Source organism: Ambystoma mexicanum, chromosome 1p (assembly GCF_040938575.1).
Source record: "Ambystoma mexicanum isolate Mex_15411 chromosome 1p, UKY_AmexF1_1, whole genome shotgun sequence".
NCBI classification, from domain to species: Eukaryota; Metazoa; Chordata; class Amphibia; order Caudata; family Ambystomatidae; genus Ambystoma; species Ambystoma mexicanum.
In genome coordinates, this window is record NC_090921.1 from 788511167 (window position 1) to 788534806 (window position 23640).

The 23640-nt window shown below is 45.2% G+C and overlaps 1 protein-coding gene across 12 annotated transcripts in view; it reads left to right on the forward strand.

Moving 5' to 3' along the window:
• The window catches only part of UBAP2L (ubiquitin associated protein 2 like), a 1950223-nt gene that overhangs the window by 416378 nt on the left and 1510205 nt on the right, over positions 1 to 23640 (forward strand). For all 12 annotated transcript variants that reach the window (XR_011304365.1, XR_011304368.1, XM_069651771.1 and 9 more), the window contains exon 6: positions 14713 to 14808. Coding sequence is in view for 10 of the 12 variants with exons in the window: in XM_069651771.1 (XP_069507872.1) it covers positions 14713 to 14808 (96 nt within the window). In the remaining 2 variants the exon portion in view is untranslated. The remainder of the gene's footprint in view (positions 1 to 14712; positions 14809 to 23640) is intronic.

Consider the following 23640-nt stretch of genomic DNA (forward strand, 5'->3'; position numbering starts at 1 on the left):
TCTCTTACCCCCCTCATCTACCCTATCCCCATCCTCCCTCCCCCTCGTAAATAGTTCTATTTATTGTTCTAATGACCTGTTCATGCTTGTATATATGCTCCCCCCACCTCAAATCCTACACCGTTACTCCCTTGTCCTACCCACCCTTGTAAATAGTTCTACTTATTGTTCTAATTACCTGTTCATGCTTGTTATATAGGTTTCTCTCACTTTTGTACCTGTTATATTGTAAAGCGCTTTGGCTTTAAGCGCTATATAAATTTAATAAACCTAAACACCGACAAAGGCCTTCTCAGATCAGCTGGTTCAGCAGGGTTTCACCCAGACAGTTGCAGTAGAGGTCGCCAGGCCAGAAGTCAACCTCTGGTCTCCAGTTGGCGCACAGCTGCACAGGATACTTGGCTTCTATTCAGATTGCCTGGAATGGCAATAGGACTACACTTATTCTAAATTCAAGTGAGTGATCTACCTCAGCTCTCCAATAGTACGGATCTGCCCCACTCATGCACACCAGCAGTGGTCCAGTAGGGGACCACTTTGGGTACGACTCGTGCATGCAGACCAGACTCACTGGCACCAGTTTGTGGATTGGGACCAGATGGTACCAACCCACTTCCTGAGTCCACACCCAAATGGCATGCACTAGCCCTTGAAAACCACTGGTTCCCGGGCAAATGCATGACCATATTAGGGATTTTCTGACATGAGAAGGCCAAACAACAAAATAACCAAAGAGCAAGTGAAAGATCTCATGGCAAGGCCATCATTGGCCACTAGCCATTGTCAGCCAATTGTGGTAAACGCAGATGTGCATTCTAAAACTATAGCAAAATGGTAAAAATGTTTGATTCCACCAGCTTGTCTTTGGGCATATTAAAATGCAAAAAAAAAAATCATTTGTTAAAAGTCTAGGGTGACGCAAAAGTATCCTCCTTGCACTGTATTGAAAGATGCTTTGTGCAATATGAAAGTTAACCAAACGGGTCACAATTAAAAGACAAAAGGGAAACTGCGTTTCCCAGTACTGACAGTCTGAAGGACTAGTTCGCTTCCCCATAACAAATGAGCAATTCTCTGTAAAATGTCAGGACAGGGTCAACAACATCATCCAGATGTTTGGGAGTCCATAGAATATGGAGGGAAAGTTGCCTAAAAGAGATCTTTCCTAACAGTTGCCTTGGTCCAAACAGCAGTCCCCCCAATGGATGGTTCGAGAACAGCTCTCCACTGTTTTTGTATCCGTCTCCACCCCTGGCAGAAGACTTTAGAATGAACTGCACTCCCAACAGGGTCTAATGAATTCTAAATCAAGATTGAGACACCCCTTCCTTATAAAGGTAGAAGGCCACAGGGATTAGACAAAAACAAGCTGTCCGTGAAGGGTCCAATCCCAGTCTCAAGTGACCTTTGCCTTATTGCATCATACCCAGAGTGCTTTGATCCGGATCAAGTAGAGAAGATGGGAAGGAGACTGACCGAAAAGGACGGTGAAACCCTTGTCTGTTTTCTCTGACAGCTCTAACAGCAAGCCATTCCCAAGCCTGCAGCAAAAAGGCCCTTGGGTGTAAGTTCTCCAACCCTAACCCAGAATTGCAATAGGATGTAAACTGGACCAGAACACAAACTATTGGCTGGTGGCATGTGTTCTGGGTCCGTTCCCAGAGTTGCACTCTGATAGGATATTTACTGTTATGCATGAGCTCCTGGGCATGGGGGAGGAGGGGGGCGGGGTGGCGGGGGATCGTGAGTCGATACCCATCCGCCGTAAGATTCAAAAGGGCACCATTCTGCATTTGTCTCGCTTGCTGAAGTGGGAATGGGTATTCTAGCCAGGTTCACATAGCCTTCACATGGCTGACCTGCCTCACAGGTATGACACTTGTCAATTTGATGTTGCTGCTATAGTGGGCTTTTAAGCGCAGTCCCTCTCTTCAGGGACATAGTGTCCCAGCACATGTCAAGAAGGTGCATGTCAATGAACCTGCCCTGCGTCACTGAAGAGCAGACGTCAGGTGACAGATGCAGCAGGGCACATATGTACATGATGCCTTTGGTGTGTAGCTTTTTGAAAGGGGGTCTGATCAGCAGACCACCCTTTGAAAGGCTGATGCCCACATCGTATTAAGTATTCAAAATAAACACGCGCACTGTGTCCTTTTACCCTCGCCATACACCACAGTTGTGAAGGATTACCAAGTCAGCCTCAGGAGGCGGACAGGAGGTTGTGGTTGAAACTTGTGTTTTTATTTAAATTGAGAAGGAGACTTATTCTTCCCTTATAAAGTGTATCTAGGCCCTTTCAAAAAAGAATAAATGGTGCTAGTTGGTAAGTCTTACAAACCTAACAGTCTTCTTTCTGCCCAAAAAAACCTACTAACCTAAGTGCTGACCCTACCACTAATGAAAGTGACAAAAAGTTGACCAGATCAGGCCTCCTCAAGGGTTTCTTTCTCAATAGCTGAAATGGTGGTTTGTTTCCTGCCACCTCTCAAATGCCTCGCAGGAAGTTTCCAGGGGTTGTGCCTTGTTGGATGTTTCAGTTTCAATACAAATTTATTTTAAGTTGAGTTTTCCACTTTTCCTTTTACAATAGTCTTTCACTATGCCAATTAAATGGTGATTTTGCTGCCCTGGGGGATGGTATCTTTCAATCGACCTTGGGGTTTTTATTGTCCTGTTTCTTGCGCCCCTTTTGGGATCTGGGCTCTCTTGCCCTGTCATGGATTGTCTCTAACTTCTTCTTGGGGCGGTTTTGCTTTCACCCTGCCAAGGGTGCTCTGGATTCTTGCTGGGTCTCTCTGCCCTGCTCTTTGGGATGGCAGTGTACCTTCTGTGTCGTGTGGGCGTTGGTCAGAGCAGGCAGTATCGCTGGCTGTCGTAGTTTGGCCTATTCCAGGGCTTGTTGAGTGCAGTTGCCGGCCAACTGCTTGTGGTCTGGCCAGTGCTTCTGTTCGCTCGGTCGAGCCTGCAATGTTCCGTGGGCCCCTTGGCTCCTCTGTACCAGATATCTTCTGCCTCGGGCTCCTGCGTGATTCTGCCTTCCAGGAGGGTGTTGCCTCTTGCGGCCTGCACTGTTGGTGGGTCTTATCCTTTCTCCACTGGTGTTGCTCCTGACAGATCGTTTTACCACTTTTTATTTTTTTATTTTTATTTTTTTTTTTTGTAACCAGCACCTATTCAGACAAATGGGGAAAATAACATCCAACAGTATGAAAGGCCATACCCCCTTTCCTTTTTCTCCAAACTCATTCAATATTGTAATAAACAATACGCCAAACCTGGTTGACTTTGGATGGATAACAAAGTAGTCATTCAAAAAGTCCAATAGACAATCACAATTTCTGATAACATACTTGACAGGATCTGGAAAATAATGTATTCCATACCAAACTCTGCTTTCATTTACTCTGTCCCGAATGCTATAAGAATACCCATTTCAATGATTCTTATGGTTTTGAAGTAGTTATTGTGAAGTCTCTGAAGCTGCATGAATGGGTGTTCAGTCATGGTCCACACGATCTCTGGCTATTTTTTTACTAACCAAATATTAACTTAGTGTGTGAAAAACCGTCATGAATTCTGGACCTAGGTTTGCCTATACTTTGGCATCAGTAATGGAGGGTTTTTCTATAACCTAATTTAGCGTTCACAGATTTGTCAATCCTAAACATTAATGGCCAATATGGCTGAATTGGTTAAAAAAATAGATCCTCAAAAAAACACACTGCATAGATTTCTTACTGGTATGATTTCAGCTTTCAGATCTTTTGCCATTATTTGCCCATGTAAATCGGTACGGATGATCCTATTCTTAAGGGTCTGTCTCTTGTTTTGAGATGTCAATATTAGATGCTTCATTTCGAGTGGATTGTGTCCTCCAACGTATTCCTCATTTTAGATGTATTCCATCCAGCTTTGCTGTTCTTCGGAAATTTTTTCGGCAGAGGGTGCCGTGCGTCGATGTCGTCGAGTTGATGGTCCCTTGAAGGCTTCTGTCGAGGGTGACGTCATTGGGTGTATAAGTAGCACGCGCGGCGCCTGTTGGCCTCAGTTCCGTATTTTCGCAGTTACGTTGCTTCGGACATTAGGCGCGCCTAGAGTTCTGTGAAGAATTATATATATAAACGAGGACATATTTCTTGTTATCGACACCGACCCAGAGAATCGGGTTTCAAGAAATGCAAGTCGTGCGGCTCAAAAATGTCGATCACGGACCCGCACCGCAAGTGTTTGTGGTGCCTCGGAGAAGGCCACGACATGGACGCCTGTTCGAAGTGTGAGGTGATGACGGGGAAGGCCTTGCAAGAAAGGAGAGGAAAGCTACAGGTAGGTCGGAAGGATCGAAAAGCCTCTAGTGTCGAGTCGCGACCCCATGAGGAGAAATCTCCTAGACGCGAAAGGCATCGATCTAGATCCCGAAGCGATTCTTATTGCTCGTCGTCTTCGCCCAAAAAATCGAAGAAACGACGCCACAGGTCTCCCTCCACCTAATCGTCAGACGAGTCTCCGAAAAAAATTAAATGCCCCACGAAACATTCGTCTTCCGGAGAGTGGGAAGCATTTAGGGTCAATATGATGGAGGTGTTTGAGAAGGCGAAGCCTCGGTCCGCGCCGCCTTTGGAAGCCAGCCCGGGAGTGTCATCGCTCCAACACTCGCGCGCCCTCGAGCCCGGGTGATTGTAAAAGGAAGGATAGGGAACCTTCCAGGACGCCGAGCGATAAACACTTGAGTCGACCGCTCGAGGTCACCGACGCTGTCCGAGACCTGTCACACCTCAAAGGGAAAATCGTCAAAGACTGCCTCGACGCCCTTGAAGCAGACCCTGTCGACGACGACTGTGTCGTTGACGCTTCAACGCCTTTATCGACGTGGACGCCGAAACCCTCGGCGCCAAATGCTCTAACCAAGCCAGGGCAGCCAGAAAAAGGGAAGGAGAAAGTTACAAAACATGTAATTTCTTCAGAGCCTGGTACTACACCTCTTCCTCCTCCTCTCCCAGAGAAGGTTTTCAAGCCTCTCCTTAGGAAGGAGTTTTTCAAATCCTTGACCTCAATTTTTGAGTAACGGGAGAGATCCGAGGAGGAAAAATGTACCTTTTGGATTGGAATATGGCACCCCAAATGTCCCAGAATGCTTGATCTCAGAGGAAAGCAGAATGAGGGATTTGGTGGAGTCTTTACATAATGCAAGTGGCATTGACCCTTCTGCTGAGAATGACTTTGGTATACCAGATCCAGGAGAGCATGCCAGTCCATCTTACCGTCAGTTAATGACCAAGGTGGTAGATTACTTGGGATGGGCTAGACCACCAGCCCAATTCATCCAAGACGTTTTAACAGACCATGATCCCACTGAAGACCCAGTACTACCTTTTCATGTAGCCTTACAAAACAGGGTGGCCAAGAATTGAGAAACTCCGGATTCTATTCCTCCAACTCCCGAGAGTCGTCATACAGGCAGCTCAGGCTTCCAACAAACTTGCGTACCCGTCTATCCCTCCAGACAGCGACGATAAGCGTGTGGATGGTTGGCACGGAAGGTATTTTCAGCCGGGAGCATGGCATTAAAATCTGACAACTCCACATGTGCCTTGGCAAAATTTTTGTACACTCTGCGGGAGTGCATCGCAATGGCGGCGGAGCACATACCAGAAGGGGAAGAAAGGAAAGGTTTCCTAGCCATCGTTACAGATGGAAAGGAGGCCATGCAGGAATCCCTTCAATCTGGATTGGACACTGCGAATAGTGTAAGCAGGTCCATGGGCACTAGCACGGTAATGCGCAGGTTTGCGTGGTTACGGAAGTCGGGTTTTGCACCAGACGTACAGAACCGCCTTCTGAACATGCCTTTTGACGGGTCTCACCTTTTTGGCAACAAGGGTGACGAGAGCCTTGAGAGGTTGCAGACCTCAAAAGCAGCGGCCAACTCTTTAGGATCTGCTATTAGGCAACTTCAGCCTTTTCGTGCGCAAGGGCAATCATGGAGGGGACGATCCTATCGTTATTACACCTCATATGGAAAGATGAGAGGAATGGCCAGTCAAAGGGGCCAAAGGCCACTCGTGGTGGACGAGGAAAACATGCTAAACCTGCTCCAGCTGCAGCCTCTTTGCAATCAGTGGCTGCAACATCCGCCACAAAACCACTTTGAGGACTTGCACCACAAAACACCTGTAGGAGGCAGGCTGTCGCAGCATCTGCAAGAATGGCGAGCCATTACTTCAGATGTTTGGGCTCCAGATATAATAGCCCAAGGCTTTCCTTTTCTAAAGCAACCTCAAAGCAATCCACCAGGGAGACACCCGTTGAAGTTTTCAAACCCGCTCCTACAGCAGGAAGTTCTAACTCTGCTGGAGAAAGGTGCTATAGAACCAGTACCTGCAGCGGAGAGGAACAAGGGATGGTACTCCCCGTATTTTTGATCCCCAAAAAGGACGGAGGACTGAGACCCATCTTGGACTTAAGAAACTTGAACAAGTTCCTCAGGAAAGACAAATTTAAGATGGTTACCCTTTCTCAGATCCTTCAGGCCCTTCAACTCCAGGACTGGTTGGTGTCATTGGACCTCCAGGATGCTTATTTTCATGTACCGATTCAGCTCAAACAGAGAAAATACCTGAGGTTCTTAGTTGGCGACTCACACTATCAGTTTCGAGTCGTGCCATTCGGGTTGACCTCCACCCCGAGGGGCTTCACCAAGTTAATGGTAGTGGTGGCAGCGCACCTCAGGAGAGGGGGGATTCATGTCTACCCCTACCTGGACGATTGGTTGATCAGAGCGCGCTCTGCCGAGCAAGCACTGGATCATCTGAAAGTCACCTGCCACTTCCTCCACAAACTGGGTTTCTCCCTCAATTTCAAGAAGTCTCAAATGACACCTTCCCAACAGCTTCAGTACATAGGAGCTGTACTAGACACATCCTTGGGAAAGAGCTTGCCTCCCAAGACATTCTTCAGATGGTTTCCAAATTCCAAAATGCCCAAAATCTCCAGTCTTACTACTTTTTAAGGTTGCTCGGCCTCGTGGCATCCTGCATCTTTCTGGTGCCAGAGGCACGCTCGAGGATGAGATCCCTTCAATGGGCCCTAAAGACTTGGTGGTCCCAATTCTCGGGTCAAATGATGTATCTTCAGATTCCGAACAAGGTCAGACAAGACCTTCTATGGTGGGCCTGTAGAGAGACCATCCTAAAAGGAGAGCCTTTTTGGCAACCATGGCCAGAGATCACAGTAGTGACGGACGCCTCACTCCTGGGGTGGGGAGCTCATGCCAACGATTTGACAATCAACAGTCGTTGCTCTCCATCGGAGTCCAAACTACATAACAACCTTTTAGAGCTGAGGGCAATCAGACTAGCGCTGAAGGCCTTCCTGTCATCTGTCAGAGGGGGGGGGGAAGAATGCCCTGATAATGACTGACAACACAGTGGCCATGCACTACCTAAACAAAAGAGGAGGTGTGGGGTCACTACCCCTGTGCAGAGAGGCAATGCAGCTCTGGTATTGGGCGATTCAGGAGGGAATCTCTTTAACTGCAATTCATCTAGCCGGCGAAGAGAATATGACGGCAGATGCTCTGAGCAGGCAGAGCACGGTGTCCCACAAATGGGAACTGGCTCAGGAAGTCATTCAAGAGCTCTTCGCCCTTTGGGGAACCCCTCAGGTAGAACTATTCGCAACCAGTAGCAACTGAAAATGCGAAAGGTATTGCTCAAGGAAATTTCACCCGAGAGGAGCCCTGGGGGACACGTTCCTGGTGGATTGGAATTTCGCACTATTGTATGCGTTCCCTCCGATTCCCATCATTCCTCAGGTCATCAGGAGGCTGAGACGCTTCGAGAACCGCATGATCCTAATTGCCCCGGATTTGGCCAGGAGAAAGTGGTATCCGGACCTTCTAGATATGTCCATCTGTCCTCCAGTACGTCTTCCTCAGAGAGAGAACCTTCTCTCTCAAATGGAAGGTCAGGTTCTCCACCCAGAGGTCAGAACACTCAACCTTCATGCTTGGTATCTGAAAGGCTGAGATACAGGGATTGGAGCCTTCCAGATGTTATGGAGGTGTTGCTTTCAGCAAGAAGGCCAGCAACAAAGTCTCTATACCGTTGCCGTTGGAAAAGGTTTTGCAACTGGTGCAGGGAAAAGATCCGTTTCTATGTTCTATTCCGGAAGTACTATCTTTCCTTCTGACCCTAGCACATAGAAGTCTGCATATCGGAACAATAAAAGGTTACCTTGCAGCGCTTTCCATTTTCAAGCGCTCATCGGAAGAATGCTCCTACTTCTAAATTCCTTTGATAACACAATTCTTAAAAGGTCTCACTAATGTGTTTCCTCCCCACCCATTTCAAGTACCGATTTGGGATCTAAATTTAGTCCTAAAATTCTTTGTGTGCTCCTTTTGAGCCTATGCACACGTGTCCATTAAGATTACTAACATGGAAAACTGCCTTTTTAGTTGCTCTAACATCGGCAAGAAGAGTGAGCGAATTGCAGGCACTGTCTTCTGGGCCACGCTATACTGTGTTCCATAAGGACAAGGTTGTATTGAGGGTTAAATCATCATTTTTACCAAAAGTAATATCTGATTTTCATTTTAGTCAGAAAATTGTTTTACCCTCATTTTATCCTCCACCTCTTCCTTCTAAGGAGGAAGAAAGATTACACAGACTGGATCCAAAAAGAGCTTTATGCTTTTACATCTCAAGACTTTCTAGGCTTAGAGTGGGCAACCAGTTGTTTATAGGCTACACAGGAAGGAAACTGGGTCAATCGGTAACAAAACAGACAATTTCACGCTGGATTGTACTTTGCATTGCAGAATGCTACAGACTAGCACAAAAAGACCCACCAGAAGGGTTGAGGGCTCATTCCACCAGAGGCATTGCCTCTTCCACGGCCCTTCAAAGAGGTGTCCCAATAAGTTCCATTTGCGAAGCAGCAACTTGGTCTTCACTTCACGCCTTCTCAAAATTCCATCGCCTGGATGCTTCCCAGTCTAGGGAGCTGACTTTTGGAAAAGCAGTGCTTTATTACGCAATCTAATGCATTGATAAAAAAAAAATCTGACCCCTCCTCCAGAGAAAGTAACAAAATACTGCTTTGGGAGTCTATCTAAGATGAGGAATAAGTTGGAGGACACAATCCACTCGAAGAACAAGTTACTTACCAACTGGTAACTTTCTTTCGATTGGATGTTCCTCCAACGTATTCTTAATCGCCCTCCCAACCTACCGCTCTGTGGATTTTTCCGGGTTATTGCCATCTCAAATCTCGCAAGGCTGATACCCGTCTGCCGGCACAATCTACACAGTACAAGATCACAGGCAAAAAAGGGGGGGGGGGGAAACAGAACTGAGGCCAACGGGCGCCGCGCGTGCTACTTATACACCCGATGAAGTCCCCCTCGATGGAGTCCTTCGAGGGACCATCGACTCGATGACATTGACACACGACGCCCTTTGCCGAAAAAATTTCCGAAGAGCAGCAAAGCTGGATGGAATACATCTAAGACGAGGAATACGTTGGAGGAACATCCAATCGAAAGCGTTACCAGTTGGTAAGTAACTTGTTCTTCTCAGCCGTAAAGCCACAAACTCGTACTAAGCCATAATTGCTGAGAGTCTCAGACACAACTTGAGATGAAATATTCTTGAACTACCGTCGGAACTCGATCTATAGTTCTCCGTAAAGTTTATCACATTTTACAAGTTAATTAAAATCCTATCTGCCATTAACTACCTCAATACAGGAAGTACTCTTTATTGGCTACAGTCATAAACTGAATAACTACAAATGTAACCACAGCTTTTCCCTTTCAAAAAGCATTGGTTCATTGAAAAGATTTGTACCTATTTTTATTATCTGGCACAAACTACTATTGCCAAGCTGACATGGATGATCGTTTGGACTAAGTGCAAGGACATGTGGCGGTTCCCAGGAAACTCTAAACAACCTTTCCCCTTCAGACTTTAACGGGAGCTGTTCTTACCTGCAACATTCAATACGTTGTATTTCACTTATTGTGGCGAGCCAGAACAGTTATATTTACAAAGTGATTTTATTAACCTCTCTTTATTCTAAACCATTCAATGAAGTACTGTATTTCTGTTGCCCCAACTCCTCTCATGAGGGGTTGGTGTGTTGGCTGCTCAGACGAGTTACCCTCTGTGACCTGCAGGATGTATGAAGTAATACAAAGCTTAGCTAGATCAGGATGGTAATTTGGTGACCTAAATACAAGTCCCTTCCCCCCCCCAAAAGCAGATTAGCCATTCACAAATCCAGGACAACAAAGAACTTTAGCTGGTTTTCATAACAATAGAGGCTGCAGGAAGAAACAACCTTCCTGTGAACCATAATGGCTAAACACATGCAGCTATCATTTTAAGATACACGCCCACCAACCAAACAGTCAAATTGTCTAGGCCAGGGTACTTACCCAGGGAGCATCTTGGGTGTAGCCTATACCTTTGGGACCCACGTATATTTAAGTTTTGCATCCTCTGTGAACCCTGGATACATATCACTGGGGTGGGAGGAGGGGAGCCAGCATACCTTTACAGACGACCAGAAAGTGGAGGAGGCTCTCAAAAATTCAGTTGGATGCACTTTCTTTCAGCAGCTATATATTCTCTTTGAATTCCTGAGACTCCAGGTTGTGCGCTAGAGAGAAACTGCAAGATATGCGTGGTTGTCTATGAATTTCTCCTGGAATGCACAACCAGATTCTGCCTGTGAAAATGCTCATGAATAGACTGGGGCACCACTCCAGATTGCATGGCTCTCAACTGTTAGAGAGGTGCAGTGTCCGGAGGCTGGATGTGCATCCACCCCACAAGATTCATGTACTCTGGGTACGTGAACCATAACTTTACCAAATGCTTGCACTCATCCTGTTGCAGATGGATGGAAAGACCAAAGTCAGATGAAGGCTCTGCACTTCAGAACCTGATGTCAAAGTACTGCTGAAACCTGTGCACTCCCGACTCCTCTCCAGGGCCAGAGGCAACAACACCAATAGTCCCTTTGACACGGCAGGCCCAGTCCAGTTACTCACCGCAGGAATTCAGGTTGCACTTGAAGCCACTGAACTGGCCTACTTTGTGTCTTAGTCCCTCCCTCCCTCCTCTTTCTTCAAAAGACCACTTCTTGGGTCCTGTCTACCATGTACTTTATGCACTTAACCACGACTTTTGACAGCGCTGCTTCACCATAATGGGATGCCATTTGGCTGGCTTTGTTGCCTAGGCTAAACGTATGCCCATAGGATAGCTTTGGACGTAAACTGAGGAAATCTGCACCTGGGACTGACTGCCTACAATTTCAAAGCTCCTTTTCTCCATATTTGCAGTCTCATTTGGGGTTATGCTATTGGTTAACATTGGGATTTTGTCAAGTTTTAAAACCCTTATTTGGACATCACCTTACCCACTCCGAAAGGACATAGGGTGCAGGCGTAGCTTGCAAGTAAATCAATTCATAAAACTAGGTCCCAGCAAAAATATACTGGTGTTGGGCAGAAACCTGTGCAGTTCCCTCTGGGACCACTGCAAAAGATTTGAGACTACAGGTGTTTGGCAGTAAACCCACTTGGTAGCAGTCTGTACCACACAGATTCACTTGGTAGCTGTGGCTGAGCAGTCAGACTTCCCTCAAGAAGAGTCAGGCAGTATACAGAGTATTCACAATAGGTCAGGAACACACAATAGAACAAGTAAACCCTGACCAGGGCTTGGTGTAAAAGAGAGATAATTATATATTTAAAACCACATCTAGAAAAATACACAGGCACTAATAGTAAGCAATTCAAAAACAGTCACTATAAGATATACACTCCCTTAAAAGAATATTAGACGAGTCTTAAGTAAAGCCCCACTTATTTTCAGACAGCGGTGAGCGCTTAACGTAGATGGCACTCTAATAGCTTGTTTTAAAAAGGGAGAGAAAAGCAGATAACAAATTGAAACAGATCCCAACACTTTTACAAGAACATAACAAGAGAGGAAGGCAAAGTAAAACCGTGAATTCAGAGTCAGTAGGCCGGATCCGCTTTAAGAGGATCAAAACGAAATGTGTCCAAGGTCACACGGTTGCAGTGCACAAAAGTCTTGTAATGGTTCAAAAAGGAGTTGGACCAAAGAAAGGGACCAGTTAGAGGGTCAAGGCGGCCAGCGCAGTCCAGAAGGTTAAGCAGTTATTACCTTTAGAAAGGGAGGCCTGGCGGACACGGTACCTTAAAGTGGTGAGAACACACCAGCGAGGGCAGTTGTTCCTGGCAGCGGATACAAGTCGGTGCTTCGTCCGGGGGAGGAGAGGATCTCGTCATGGAGGAAGTCAGGAGTCCGTTGCACTGCCAGGGAAGAAACCAGCCGCAGTTTCTCAGGTACAAGGAGCGGTCCGTTGATTCGCGGTTCACTGGCGCGTGGCTATCCTGCCGCCAGGGTGCTTGGCACGGGCAGATCGACCACAAACTGGTCTGGGGTGTAAAGAAAGAAAGGTAAACTGGTTGTGTCCACCAGTCAGGGGAAGAAGCCTTTCCAGCCGGGAGATATTCTCTGTTGTCGGGAAGTGGTGAGTCGGTTCCACAGGGCTCCACCGGTGGTGTCTTCGTGGTAGGTCGGCTCAGCTTCTCCCTCGTCGGATTCTTGGGTCCTGTGGCGACTTCTGAAGTTCCAGTCCCCAAAGCCCTGCTTTTATGCAGCGTACCCCCATTCACTCAGCCTAGCTGTCAATCAAACATGCTAAGTGGTGAGCCGGCCGGCTCACCACTTGGGCCATTCACACAAGAGTGCGACTTCAGTTAACAAGGTAACTCAGTCCAGGGTGCCTAAACCCCCTCCCACACCCCCTGTGGTACCCAGACAGAGTGGCACCACTTTTGGAGGCTTCTGTGGAGAACCCCACCAAAAAGTGGAACAAAGGGCTCGACTTGCGTTGGAGTCACAGAAGAGAACACAAACGCCATTTTAGAATCGAGTCTTGGCAAAAAATACCAACCGGAGAATTAACATTAATTAAACCAACTGGCGGTATGTTCGAGGCTATGAGAATTAAATAAAGTTGGTAGCCTCGAACAATGGGAAAATCCCATAGGGAAATATTTGCGGTTGAATATAAAAAGTAGTTTCCACTGCCACCAGCCAAAACTCGATCAGGGGTCACGGAGACGTGCCCCCTCGACTAACAGACCCCGGGGCAATCGAATTGCCCCGACCAGTACGTCCACAATATGATGGTTTGTACTGGTTTCTGTTAATAATTTGGGACTAGTAAAGCCAATGGTGACTTTACATGCCCTGGGAGACAGTAGTCGGTCCCAGGGTATGGAGTCTATGGTGGGGTGTCACTATGACACTCCTGTGTTACTGCATGGAGGGTGCTGTGTAACACACATAGTAAAAACACAAGACCTTATGGAGTAAAGGACCCCATAGCCCATAAAACACATTACCAGTCAAAGGAATACCATAAATAATGTCCAAGAGTCAGAGAAAAAAGAGTCTCACTCTTGGCAGGAGGAAAAAACAAACTCCAGAAATCCAGCAAAGCTGCTGGGGGACTCACTAGGTTAAGAAATTCAGCCTAAAGAGAGAATTCTCCCTAACAACTGGGATAAAAGAGCTGGCCGAATACATAGATGGAAACACGAAAGTAACTAATTTAGCATAATGACAGACGAGACAGCCTTATCACGCTGAAACTTAACCACCGAAAGGAAACAGCCTCCTCTTAATCACGAAGTAGACTCAATAGGAATATGCATTTCTTCTAAAAAGGATACTAACCAACCCAAAAAACTACTAAAACCTCACCACTCCTCACACACCTTTCACACTTGAACCAAACACAACCACACCTCTTAAAGCTGCAGCAACCCACACGCCCTTCACCACACTGCAACAACCACACCACACAGACCCCCACACAATAGCACACAACAAACTCGGAACCGAATAACACACCAATATGCTCGGGGAACGGTGTTAACTGACCTGAAGCTGCCAACAGTACTTCACAGCTCCCTTGCTCTTCTCCAAACTTTGCCCTACTAACACGCCTAACCTACCCCATTTTGTTTCAGATCCGCCAGAGTGCCAGGGGACCACTCCAGTGGTGATATTGCACGGTACAAAGATCCTTTAACATTAACATTGCAAGCTGAGCCCTAAAGTAATATTATGATCCGAGTGATTTCTAGGGAAGTTTCTACCCTCTCGAGACTTTTATCATAAAAGCGAATAGCCTCTAACCTACTGCATAACCATTTTTGCCCAAGCTATATAAAGATTATATTTCAATACATAGTATGTGAAGAATGCCTTGTGCTGTTGTATGCTATCGTTACTTGGCTCCCCACCCACTCAGCTTGGGGAGCCAAGCAATATAAAGAGCTGCCCTACATCCAAAGTATGGATTGATCTTCCTGAACCCTACACGTTTGGTCTAGGAAAAGCCTTACACCATACATACAAATTGTATACGTTTTAGCCACGTACATTTTATCTTTAATTACAGCGTAGAATGTAGCCTGTTCAAGTGTGAATGTATAGAAGTTTCTTTTTTGGGGAATTTAACTTTAACCATTTTTTCTGCATCTGGAGTGGCATAGCATGAGTAATAATCATTAGCTTATGGATTGAATTATATTTGCCCTCCTCTTAATAGCATTGATGAAAGTAGATTGTTCTAAATCAAATCTTTGTATTTCAGTTCGCGGCCAGGAAAATGGCCTGGACTATGGGAAGAGTGGAGGACCATCTGGAAGAGGCACAGAGCGCGGCAGACGTGGACGTGGAAGAGGGCGAGGTAAACTGACTTTTCTGTACATTTATTTTCAAAATGTGATGGTTGGCTGGTAAGCAAATGTTGGAACAGTGTCTGCAGGTGTATGATTAAGGCCCAGATTGCATTTCTGCTTGGTAATGGTGGTACACCCAAGTACCCATTTCACCATACTGGAGCATGATTCTGAGCGACAAAGATGAAAATAAAACCTAAAATGTAATAAGGTACATGTCCTGCATCGATCCATTCTCCCTGCATGCCACTGCTGGGAGTTCTTTTCCATTTGTGTATGGGGCAGGAGCATACAAGTCACCTATGCTCCCACCCCCATGAGTCTCCCAAATATGTTTTCCTTTTTCTAACCATTTTAAAATTGCTATGCACGAAGCCGCCCCTGACTCGGACTTTGTGTAGGACATCCTCAAGGAAAAGACTCCAGTTAGCCAAGCCATTCCCTTATAAAATTATTTTAAAAGATGCCTGGCTTCTTCTTTTCTGTCCCCTTCACTTACACGGGCAGTTAATCCCTCTGTGGAAAAAGTGTTTTACCATGCCCCCTAAGATTCCCTCTATATTGGGGGGGGGGTCACAATGCACTCCCTGGTCATAACAACCACTCTCAAATGGTCAGGGGTACCACTGTACAAGGGTTCCAAAAAACATTACGCCCTTGGTAAGCATGTCACTGCATCTGCAGCCTACTCCAAAAGGATTGCCAACACTACGCTCCTTGCGAGCTCCACACCTCCAGGGGAAGACCGTTCTAGTCCTCACGGACAGTTCCACGACCATGTACTACTTGAACAAACAAGGGGGCACTCACTCTCAAGGGCTATTCAGACTGTCCCAGAACACCTGGAGGTGGGCACTCAGACACATGTCCTTCCTTTCACAACATGTTCCAGGGGAACTCTATCTTCTGACCGACGTATTCAGCAGTGTCTTCCCCCTACCCGTAGAGCACGAGTGGCGGCTACAAGAGGACATTTTACTCAACGTCTTTGCAGAATGGAACTTCCCCAGAGATCGACTTTTTCGCCACTCTGGTTAACGCCCAATGCCCAGACTACTCCTCCAGATACCCACAGAACTGCTGCAAGGGGAGCGATCTCTGGATAACGTGGACAGGGAGATTTGTCTACCCCCCCCCGATTCTCCTTAGAATGGACTGTGGTTATTCCCATCCATTGCTTTTTGATCGTCAGATCTAAAAGCTGGTATCTAAAAGATAGAAATATTTTCCATACCTGAATATCTTCTGGAACATTTCACCACTACAAACTCTTTTACATCTGTCCCCTCTCCTAAGAAGAGTTGACACTTTTGGGCACAAGGCTCCATAGATCATGGGGACTGGACTTATAAAGTTAGGACTTAATTCTTGTGAATTGTTTTCAGTCTACTACATCACAACTTGCCTTGTTTTAATCGTTTGTTTACTGTATGCATTCCTACAAACCTAAAGGGGACTGCAAGTACTGTGTGATATTACTACTTGGTGGTTTCATTTTCTATTCTGTGTTTTGGGCATATAATAGAGTAATAGTGTACTTACCCTTCTTAATTGAATTGGTGTGTTTTACTGTGTGGACTCATTGTGGTTCCTCTAACCCAACTCATACACTACTGAGACTTGACCACTCACCACACTTATCTTGATTGGATTGGCTAACCTTTCAGGAGTTCCCCGGTTCACTATAACTGTGGTGGCCCCTAAAATCGATCCACCAGGCCAGATTCGAGAAATCCATCTCAACATGTAGGTGCTCAAGGAATAGTTCCAGAATCGACAAAGAAATAGTCCAATGTTGCACTGGCATTATAGGAGGACCATGTAGCTGCTCCCGTTAGGTCACCTTTGACATTTCCGTTTACCATTTTTAGGTCTCTTATTTTAATTTCTTTAAGCCATTGTTTGGATGGAAGATTTTATGGCTGTTGTACACTGTCCCCTGTACTGTTTGTTTTTATGCAGTTGATATTTAAGTCTCCACAAATAAGTAGACTAGACAGAAGGAATTCTGCTCTGAGCTCGTCTGTGTTTCATAACTGTCTGCAGAAATCTCTCCTTCTTTCGCCTTGCTGTTCCAATACAGGTTGAACATTATTTGGATGGTTTTTACATCGGTGGTTCTTGTTCATCCTGCATTATTACAATTTGTATCAGGGGAGATGTAGAAAGGCATTGTATGATTGTTTTTCTTGCTGTGTTTTTATTATGGCTAACAAACCAGCCGAAGGTCTCCCCATAGCTCCCTTTTGGGCTTTATTTAGGACACACGTGTGGCCATAAATAAAGGGGGGTGCTGTGTAGCCAGCATTCTTAAATGCATATATCATCGGCCAACAGAAGTTCCTGGTTTATGTTCCTAAACAGATGTTCCATGAGGCTATTTGTGCCCTTTTTTGATCTTGTTGGCGGCAATCTATTGTTCACTTTGCCCTGCAAGGTTTGTTGAGAGCCATTCCCAAGATGCTTTATCAATTTTTGTAAATATTTTTGGTGAATTTGCAGTGTCAGTAGTCTCCATTTCCTCAGCGGTTCCTTTGACGATAATACGTAGGGCCTTTGGGCCTTTCAGAATTGTTGGCGAAAATCTGATAGGTTTATTTTTGATATTGGTATCTGTGTCTTCTCTCGGCTTGGGCGAACCTGCTCTGGTTTGTATATCGTCCACTGTGCTTTGCTGTTTTGATTACTCTCCTGCAGACTGTTTAGATCGAAGCCCAAAATTCTTAGGTCTTGTATTGATGATTTGATTAAGTTTGCGATGGTCTTGGAGGCAAGATGCATGTGTATGAAATCTGTTTGTTTTTCGTCCGGATAGGCCACTATTTTGATGTCTTTTGGCTCTATCACTCGTAGGGGAGGAACTGAGTGTAGTAGCCTCATCAAGTTTGCCCTGTTCAGAATTAGGCCATGCTTTGCTTTCAAAATTCGCTCAAGTGACAATTTTGGCCATTTTCCAGCTTCTCTGTTTGTTTTAGGCACCCTATTTTTGGCATATTCGGTTTTGTTTTGAATGTCATTGGTGAATTCTGTTTGGCATATAGACATTTTTAGAATGCACAACCATGGCATCCATTATTTGTCTTTGTTTAGTTTCATGTTTTTGTTAGTTTACCAACTACTCTTTTGCAGGGTTTCGAAGGTAGGAGATGTGGGGGGTGAGAGGGAGTCTTCAGTTCATTTCCATCATCATTCGAACTCCGACTCCTCCAGATAATTATCACTCTCTAACTCTGATGCTCTCTGCCTCATAGGTTGAGAGGTTCAGGAGCGCCTCTTGGTCTCTCCTTTGAGCATGTTTCCACCATATTTGACAGATTTTTGATAAATTGTCTTGTTCGTTTTGCCGTTTGGTTCTTTGTCTTCTTGAAGTGCTAACTTTATGATCAGTGATGGATCTACTTCGGGAGTTGGCTCTTTCATTAGTTTTATGTTTCTAATGAAGTTCCTAGATCCACCATTGCAAGACCATTTTCCCATCAGTTGATTCTTGGGTTTTTTTGTTAGCAGAGCTGTTTTTTTTTCCCCTCTGGCTCCAAGGTCCTTACCTTTCACTTCACCTGTGAATTTTATTGGCTCAAATACTGTGAAGACGTCTTTTGTTGGTTTATTAGGGCCTATTGAGTCTCCCACGTAAGCACTTAAGTCAGACTGTAGATGGACATTTTTCACTTGGTTCAGATGCGTGTTGTCTTTGCCTTTTATCGGCTGCAAACGCAGGGGTGTTTGATTCGGGGTTGGCAGATCTAGAACCGTGCAGTTTACATGCTGTGTGTTCCTTGTGCTTCCTGAGTTAATTGCTTGCACAAGTACACCTGTCGATGGTGAGGAGCTTTCTGGTAGTAGCTGTACAGTTAATTTTTCCTTCCTGTCATTTGATCTCAATGGCTCTTCGCTTTGATCTGGTGTTAGTAGCTTGACTATGTCTCAAGCCATTTAGGAAGGATCTCTTATCTTCACGTGCATCCTCCATTAATTCGATCAGAGTTTTAAAGATTACATTTTCCGACTCTTTCTCTGGCTCTTCTCTCCTTTGTGGCTTCAATGTACGACTGTTTATCAGTTTTGGCTACATGAGAGCCAGTAGGGTGGACTGGTCCTTATCATTTTCATGTAGACCTTCGTACAGTTTAAGAAACGGAGCCATGGTTATTGTCAACATTGAGCCGACTGCCATTTCTAATTTGTAGCATTGATCAGCCCCTGCTAGGATAGGATCTTTTGTCGGATCTTGCGGAGGACTTTTGTGTCTATTACATACTTTGGTTGATTTACAAGTGCCTTTGGCTTTGTAGTCCTCTTTAGTCCGGTTTATACTCTCATCCGATCTTCAGTCTCATCACTGTGAATTGATGGTATAGGGATATGTATTTCACTTAAGTCCACTTGATTTTGCATCACTGGCTCAGTTGTGGCTTGCTTTTGCCTTATTGGTGTTGCTGGACTCATCAGTGTTTCCCTGACAATCATTCTCTCACATGTTGATATACCTGTTTTGAGCTTTTTTGTAGGGCCATTTGCACAGTGGAGTGATTTAGGTCCACTTCAACGATCAGTAGTTTGTCTCTACGGCCATAGGGAGTGGATGTGTCTGGCTGTTTTACAGGTATTACAATGCGGTTTCCTGTTTCCACATGTTTAAACGAGGGAGAATTAACACAATTGTTTTGAGTATGAGGGTCGTCTTCAGTTCCCTGTGAGTGAGTTGATTGCGTTTTTTAGGGTCCTGTGCTCGCTATTTCTCCAGCAATCTGGGCCATCTGAATCTTCAGATGGTACTGCTGTGGTGGTATTTTGTGCGAATTAGTTTCGCCCGGATGCTTGAAGTAATTCATTGTCCGTTACTTCCCTCCATGTGTTTGTCAGCTTAGACCAAGTTAACTACTTTTTGCGGTGTTAACCAGTTCTTTATTTCTTACCAAGTGGTCTTTTGGCTGGAAGTGCCATCTGATTGATTTTAACTACATGGGTAAGGTTGTTGGTGTTTTTACTTGGCCCATTTTAGTCCGTTGGGTGGTTGTAAGAGCCGGCATCAGCTTTTTTTTCGTGAGTTTGAGGTTTTTCTTTTGCAGAAATAAATGATTTTTTTGTGTTGGGATTAACTGGTATTTTATTTAGCTCAATGTCGCCCTCTTGTGCAGGGTTTTCCGTTTGGGCAAGATTATTATCTTTTGGCCGAGCCATGGCCAAGTTTTCACTTTCCTGTTGGTCTTTTTGTGCACATAAGGGGCTTTCACAGGGCGTTTTTTTGTTTGCACCATTTAGGAGGGGCAACCCAGTTTTTTTCAGCTGTGATTGGGTCACAGAAAAAAACCTAGGGCGTCTATTGGCTCTGTCTCCCAGCTCGCACATACAGACCTGGACAGATCTCCGCAGAGCCCCCGTGCGGGGACCGATCCGCCCACAAAGGAGGCACGCGGTGGAACGCCATCAACATAGTAAGCCTCAGTGGAGAACAGGGAACAATCAATCATTTAGGGTAAAGCGGGGGACTCTCCTTGAAAGTCTAGCCGTCCGCATTTTCCATGTTGATGAATTTAGGCCGTCGCAGTGTTTACAGTGCCCGTGTAGCCTACTGCACCTTCAGAACAGACTCGAGCCTCAGAGTCGGCGTCCTTTTCGCTTGTGTTTTTGCTTGTTTTTGCTCGTGCTCAGCTCCGGGCACACAAGGCCTTGCTTAGGCTTGCAAGAGCTGTCCTCGTATCCCACTGAGAGGGTTTTTGGCCAGCTATGAGTTCTGAGAGCGAGCTTACCAGGGGCAAGAGGGGGGCATTTCCATGACTCAGCTCCCTCAGCCAACACTCTGCGTCCTAGTAGTAGGTTTTATGGAGTGGCAGGAAGTAGCAGGAAGCAGAAGATGGAGCTGGTAAACAGACTCAGCAGTGGTGGGGCTTCAAGTGCTTACTCCAAACCAACACTCAGCCAACACTCCGAGCTAATTCTTATCTTGTTTAATATTCAATCAATAAGAATTCCCTTTTTATGCAAAGCGTTTCCAAAAATGATCCCAAATTCTTGTTTTCCCTTCAAGTAGGCATCTTTCACTAGATTTCCAGATTGTAAAAATACATCCTTTTATTCCACAAAGATTATCTCTTTGCAATTAGTTGGCAATATTCAGGGAAGTAGTTCCCAAGTCTAAACATAGCTAGAGAGCCTATGCATTTCGGAGCGATCCATCTTCAGGGCTTAAATCATGCCATATTTGTACAGTAATCAACGCCATAATTCAGAGAAACCAAACATCATAAATGAAATGTGAATAAATAATTGGGTACATACGAAGTGTGTTTTTGTATGGTTTCACATGGAGTTGAAGGTAGGGAAAATAACAACAAATGTCATCACGAACATTATGCATGTATCTTTATGCTTAGTATTCTTACAAGGTTTATAGTAAAGTATGGTGTACCTTCATCGCATAGCTCTGTTCTGATCATGTTAAGGGAGAGATAAGAAAGAAATGACTATCTTTCTGAGTTACTGTTGTGTAGCGTGTATTCAGTTAGAAGTACATGTAACCATAGTTATAAAGAGGTCGTTTACCTTATGGGTTCTAGGATTCTGCTTGCCCATGTAAGTGAAATGCTGTAAAGGTAAAGTGACTATTAGTAAATACGTTCTATCCCTTATCTGTATAACTATAGTTGCAGTTGCATTCTGTTTACCTTCGTGCTACAGCGTCTGCTGTGAAAATCGAAGCTGCCCTTTGGCCACCCAGTATGAAGTCTACAGTGGCCAGACACCAGGTGGACAAGAGGCATAACCTAACACAGATACGCTTCCTAGTTTTATAGGTGGTAAACAGGAAAGAACTACATGAAAATATCCAAGAGAGACTTGATAGAAGAAAATCCTTTTGGATAGAAGGTTTAGGGACTCTTGTGCCAAAAGGACTCAATGAGGAAGTGAACTTGGCTTGCTTCCTGTAATTCCGATGTTTGTAACTGGAAATGTCAGAGCTTTTACTTATGTTTGATATGAAAGTGTGAATACCTTGACTGCTCAATGTTCTGGCATAAGATTATGGTGGAGAACCGGGGATGACATCTAAGATACTGTAATAGTGCGTTAAAAAGGAGAGCGCGACAACACAATGGTTATTGGTAGATGTGTCAAGGAATTAGAAAGAGAAGTGCAAACGTAACTACTGTTTACTGATAAATAACCCTTGAATGCAAAAAAAAGAGAAAGTTAAAAAGTACCAACAGATCTATATAGGATGAATCATAAGAATTTGAGCATGAAACCATTACATGACACTAACTAGAGGGATATAAGGTTCACAAGGTATACTCCGTTAAGCAGTATAACCAGTTCCAAATCATTTAAATTCCCTAACACAAGGATAAGTAATAAGTGAATATTTCACTGAGTGACACCACGGTGACCATAGTATAGTTGGTGCTTATTATCAGCAGTTGGAATAATTAGTAGTCCAAATGGTACCTTAATTGCACAAATTGGGACGGAGTAGGAAGCGCGGCTTTGTATCAGTTATGAGTGTTTAAATTTGATAAAATATAAACAAGTCGACATTACTGTGGCGACATAACATTATTCAATTGCGAGATGGGTATAATAATAACTCAGATTAAAAGTCTGGCGATAATTTCCAGTTTCCCTGTTGCTAAGGGAAACGGGACGCTGCCGTGTCATGACACCTTGCGTGATCACCATGACAACGATGAAAACATTCAGAAACCGAAGCGCGCGCTCGAGGGCAGATTTGATTTTCACAGCAGACGCTGTAGCACGAAGGTAAGCAGAACCCAAGATCCCTTAGACACATATCGGTGTTGTCGACGCCATTATCGAAGGGTTCTTCGACGCACAGGTCAGTCGAGTCGACGCCGTCTTCGACGCCGAGAAATGATAAACCCACGGCCACCTTACAGCCAGAGGCCATACCCAGAGCCTCGAGCACGAGAATGTCATCGACAACCTCGAGTAGAATCCCGATACTCTCGAGTTCATCGAGGCCTCTACCACCTTTCTCTACACCTTTTTCAATGGCTTTGAAGCCTTTAATGTCTGCGTCGAAGACGTCTGTTTTCTCAGCCAATCATGACAAATTTGGCTCCTTCTGCTCTGGAAATGGGATTTATACCATTTTCAAGACCTGACCACTCCAGTGTCATGAAGAAGGGGAGGATTCAGATCAGGAAAGACCTTTTGAGTTGCAGGGATCTGCAACTCCTGCAACAGAGGAATTTACCTCTGAGTAAGGTAGGTTGAAAGACCTCCATGAAACCCTGCAGGAAGCAAGTGGGTTGGACACTTCCCCAGAAGTGGAATTTGCCACACCAGACCCAGGGGAACATGCTGAAACCCCTTATAGAACCTTCATGGCAAGGATAATAGAGTTTATGGGATGGTCCACACCCTCTCCTGCTTTTCAGCAATACGACCTCGCAGGAGGATCCTGTGGTGCCATTTCATACAGCATTACAAAGGAGAATATTGGGAAACTGGGAAACACCTGAGGTAATCCCAGCAGTTAACAAAAAACTATCAGCTAAATATCGGGTGTCTTCTGCTGACCCTGAATATTTATCCAAACACCCAACTCCGGAGAGTCTGGTTGTTCAGGCAGCAGATAGTAAATCGGCTTACCCTACTGTTCCACAGGACAGGGATGATAGAAGATATGACTCTATGGCCAAAAAAGTATTTTCCGCATGTAGGATGGCGTTGGAATCCATCAATGCTACTCGTACGCTCGCAAGGTTCAGCCACACACTTTGGGAGTGTGCTTTATCAGCGGCTGACTGCCTCCCGGAGGGAGAAAAAAGGGAAGCGTTTCTCAACATCATTAAGGATGGTAAGGATGCAATGTGGGA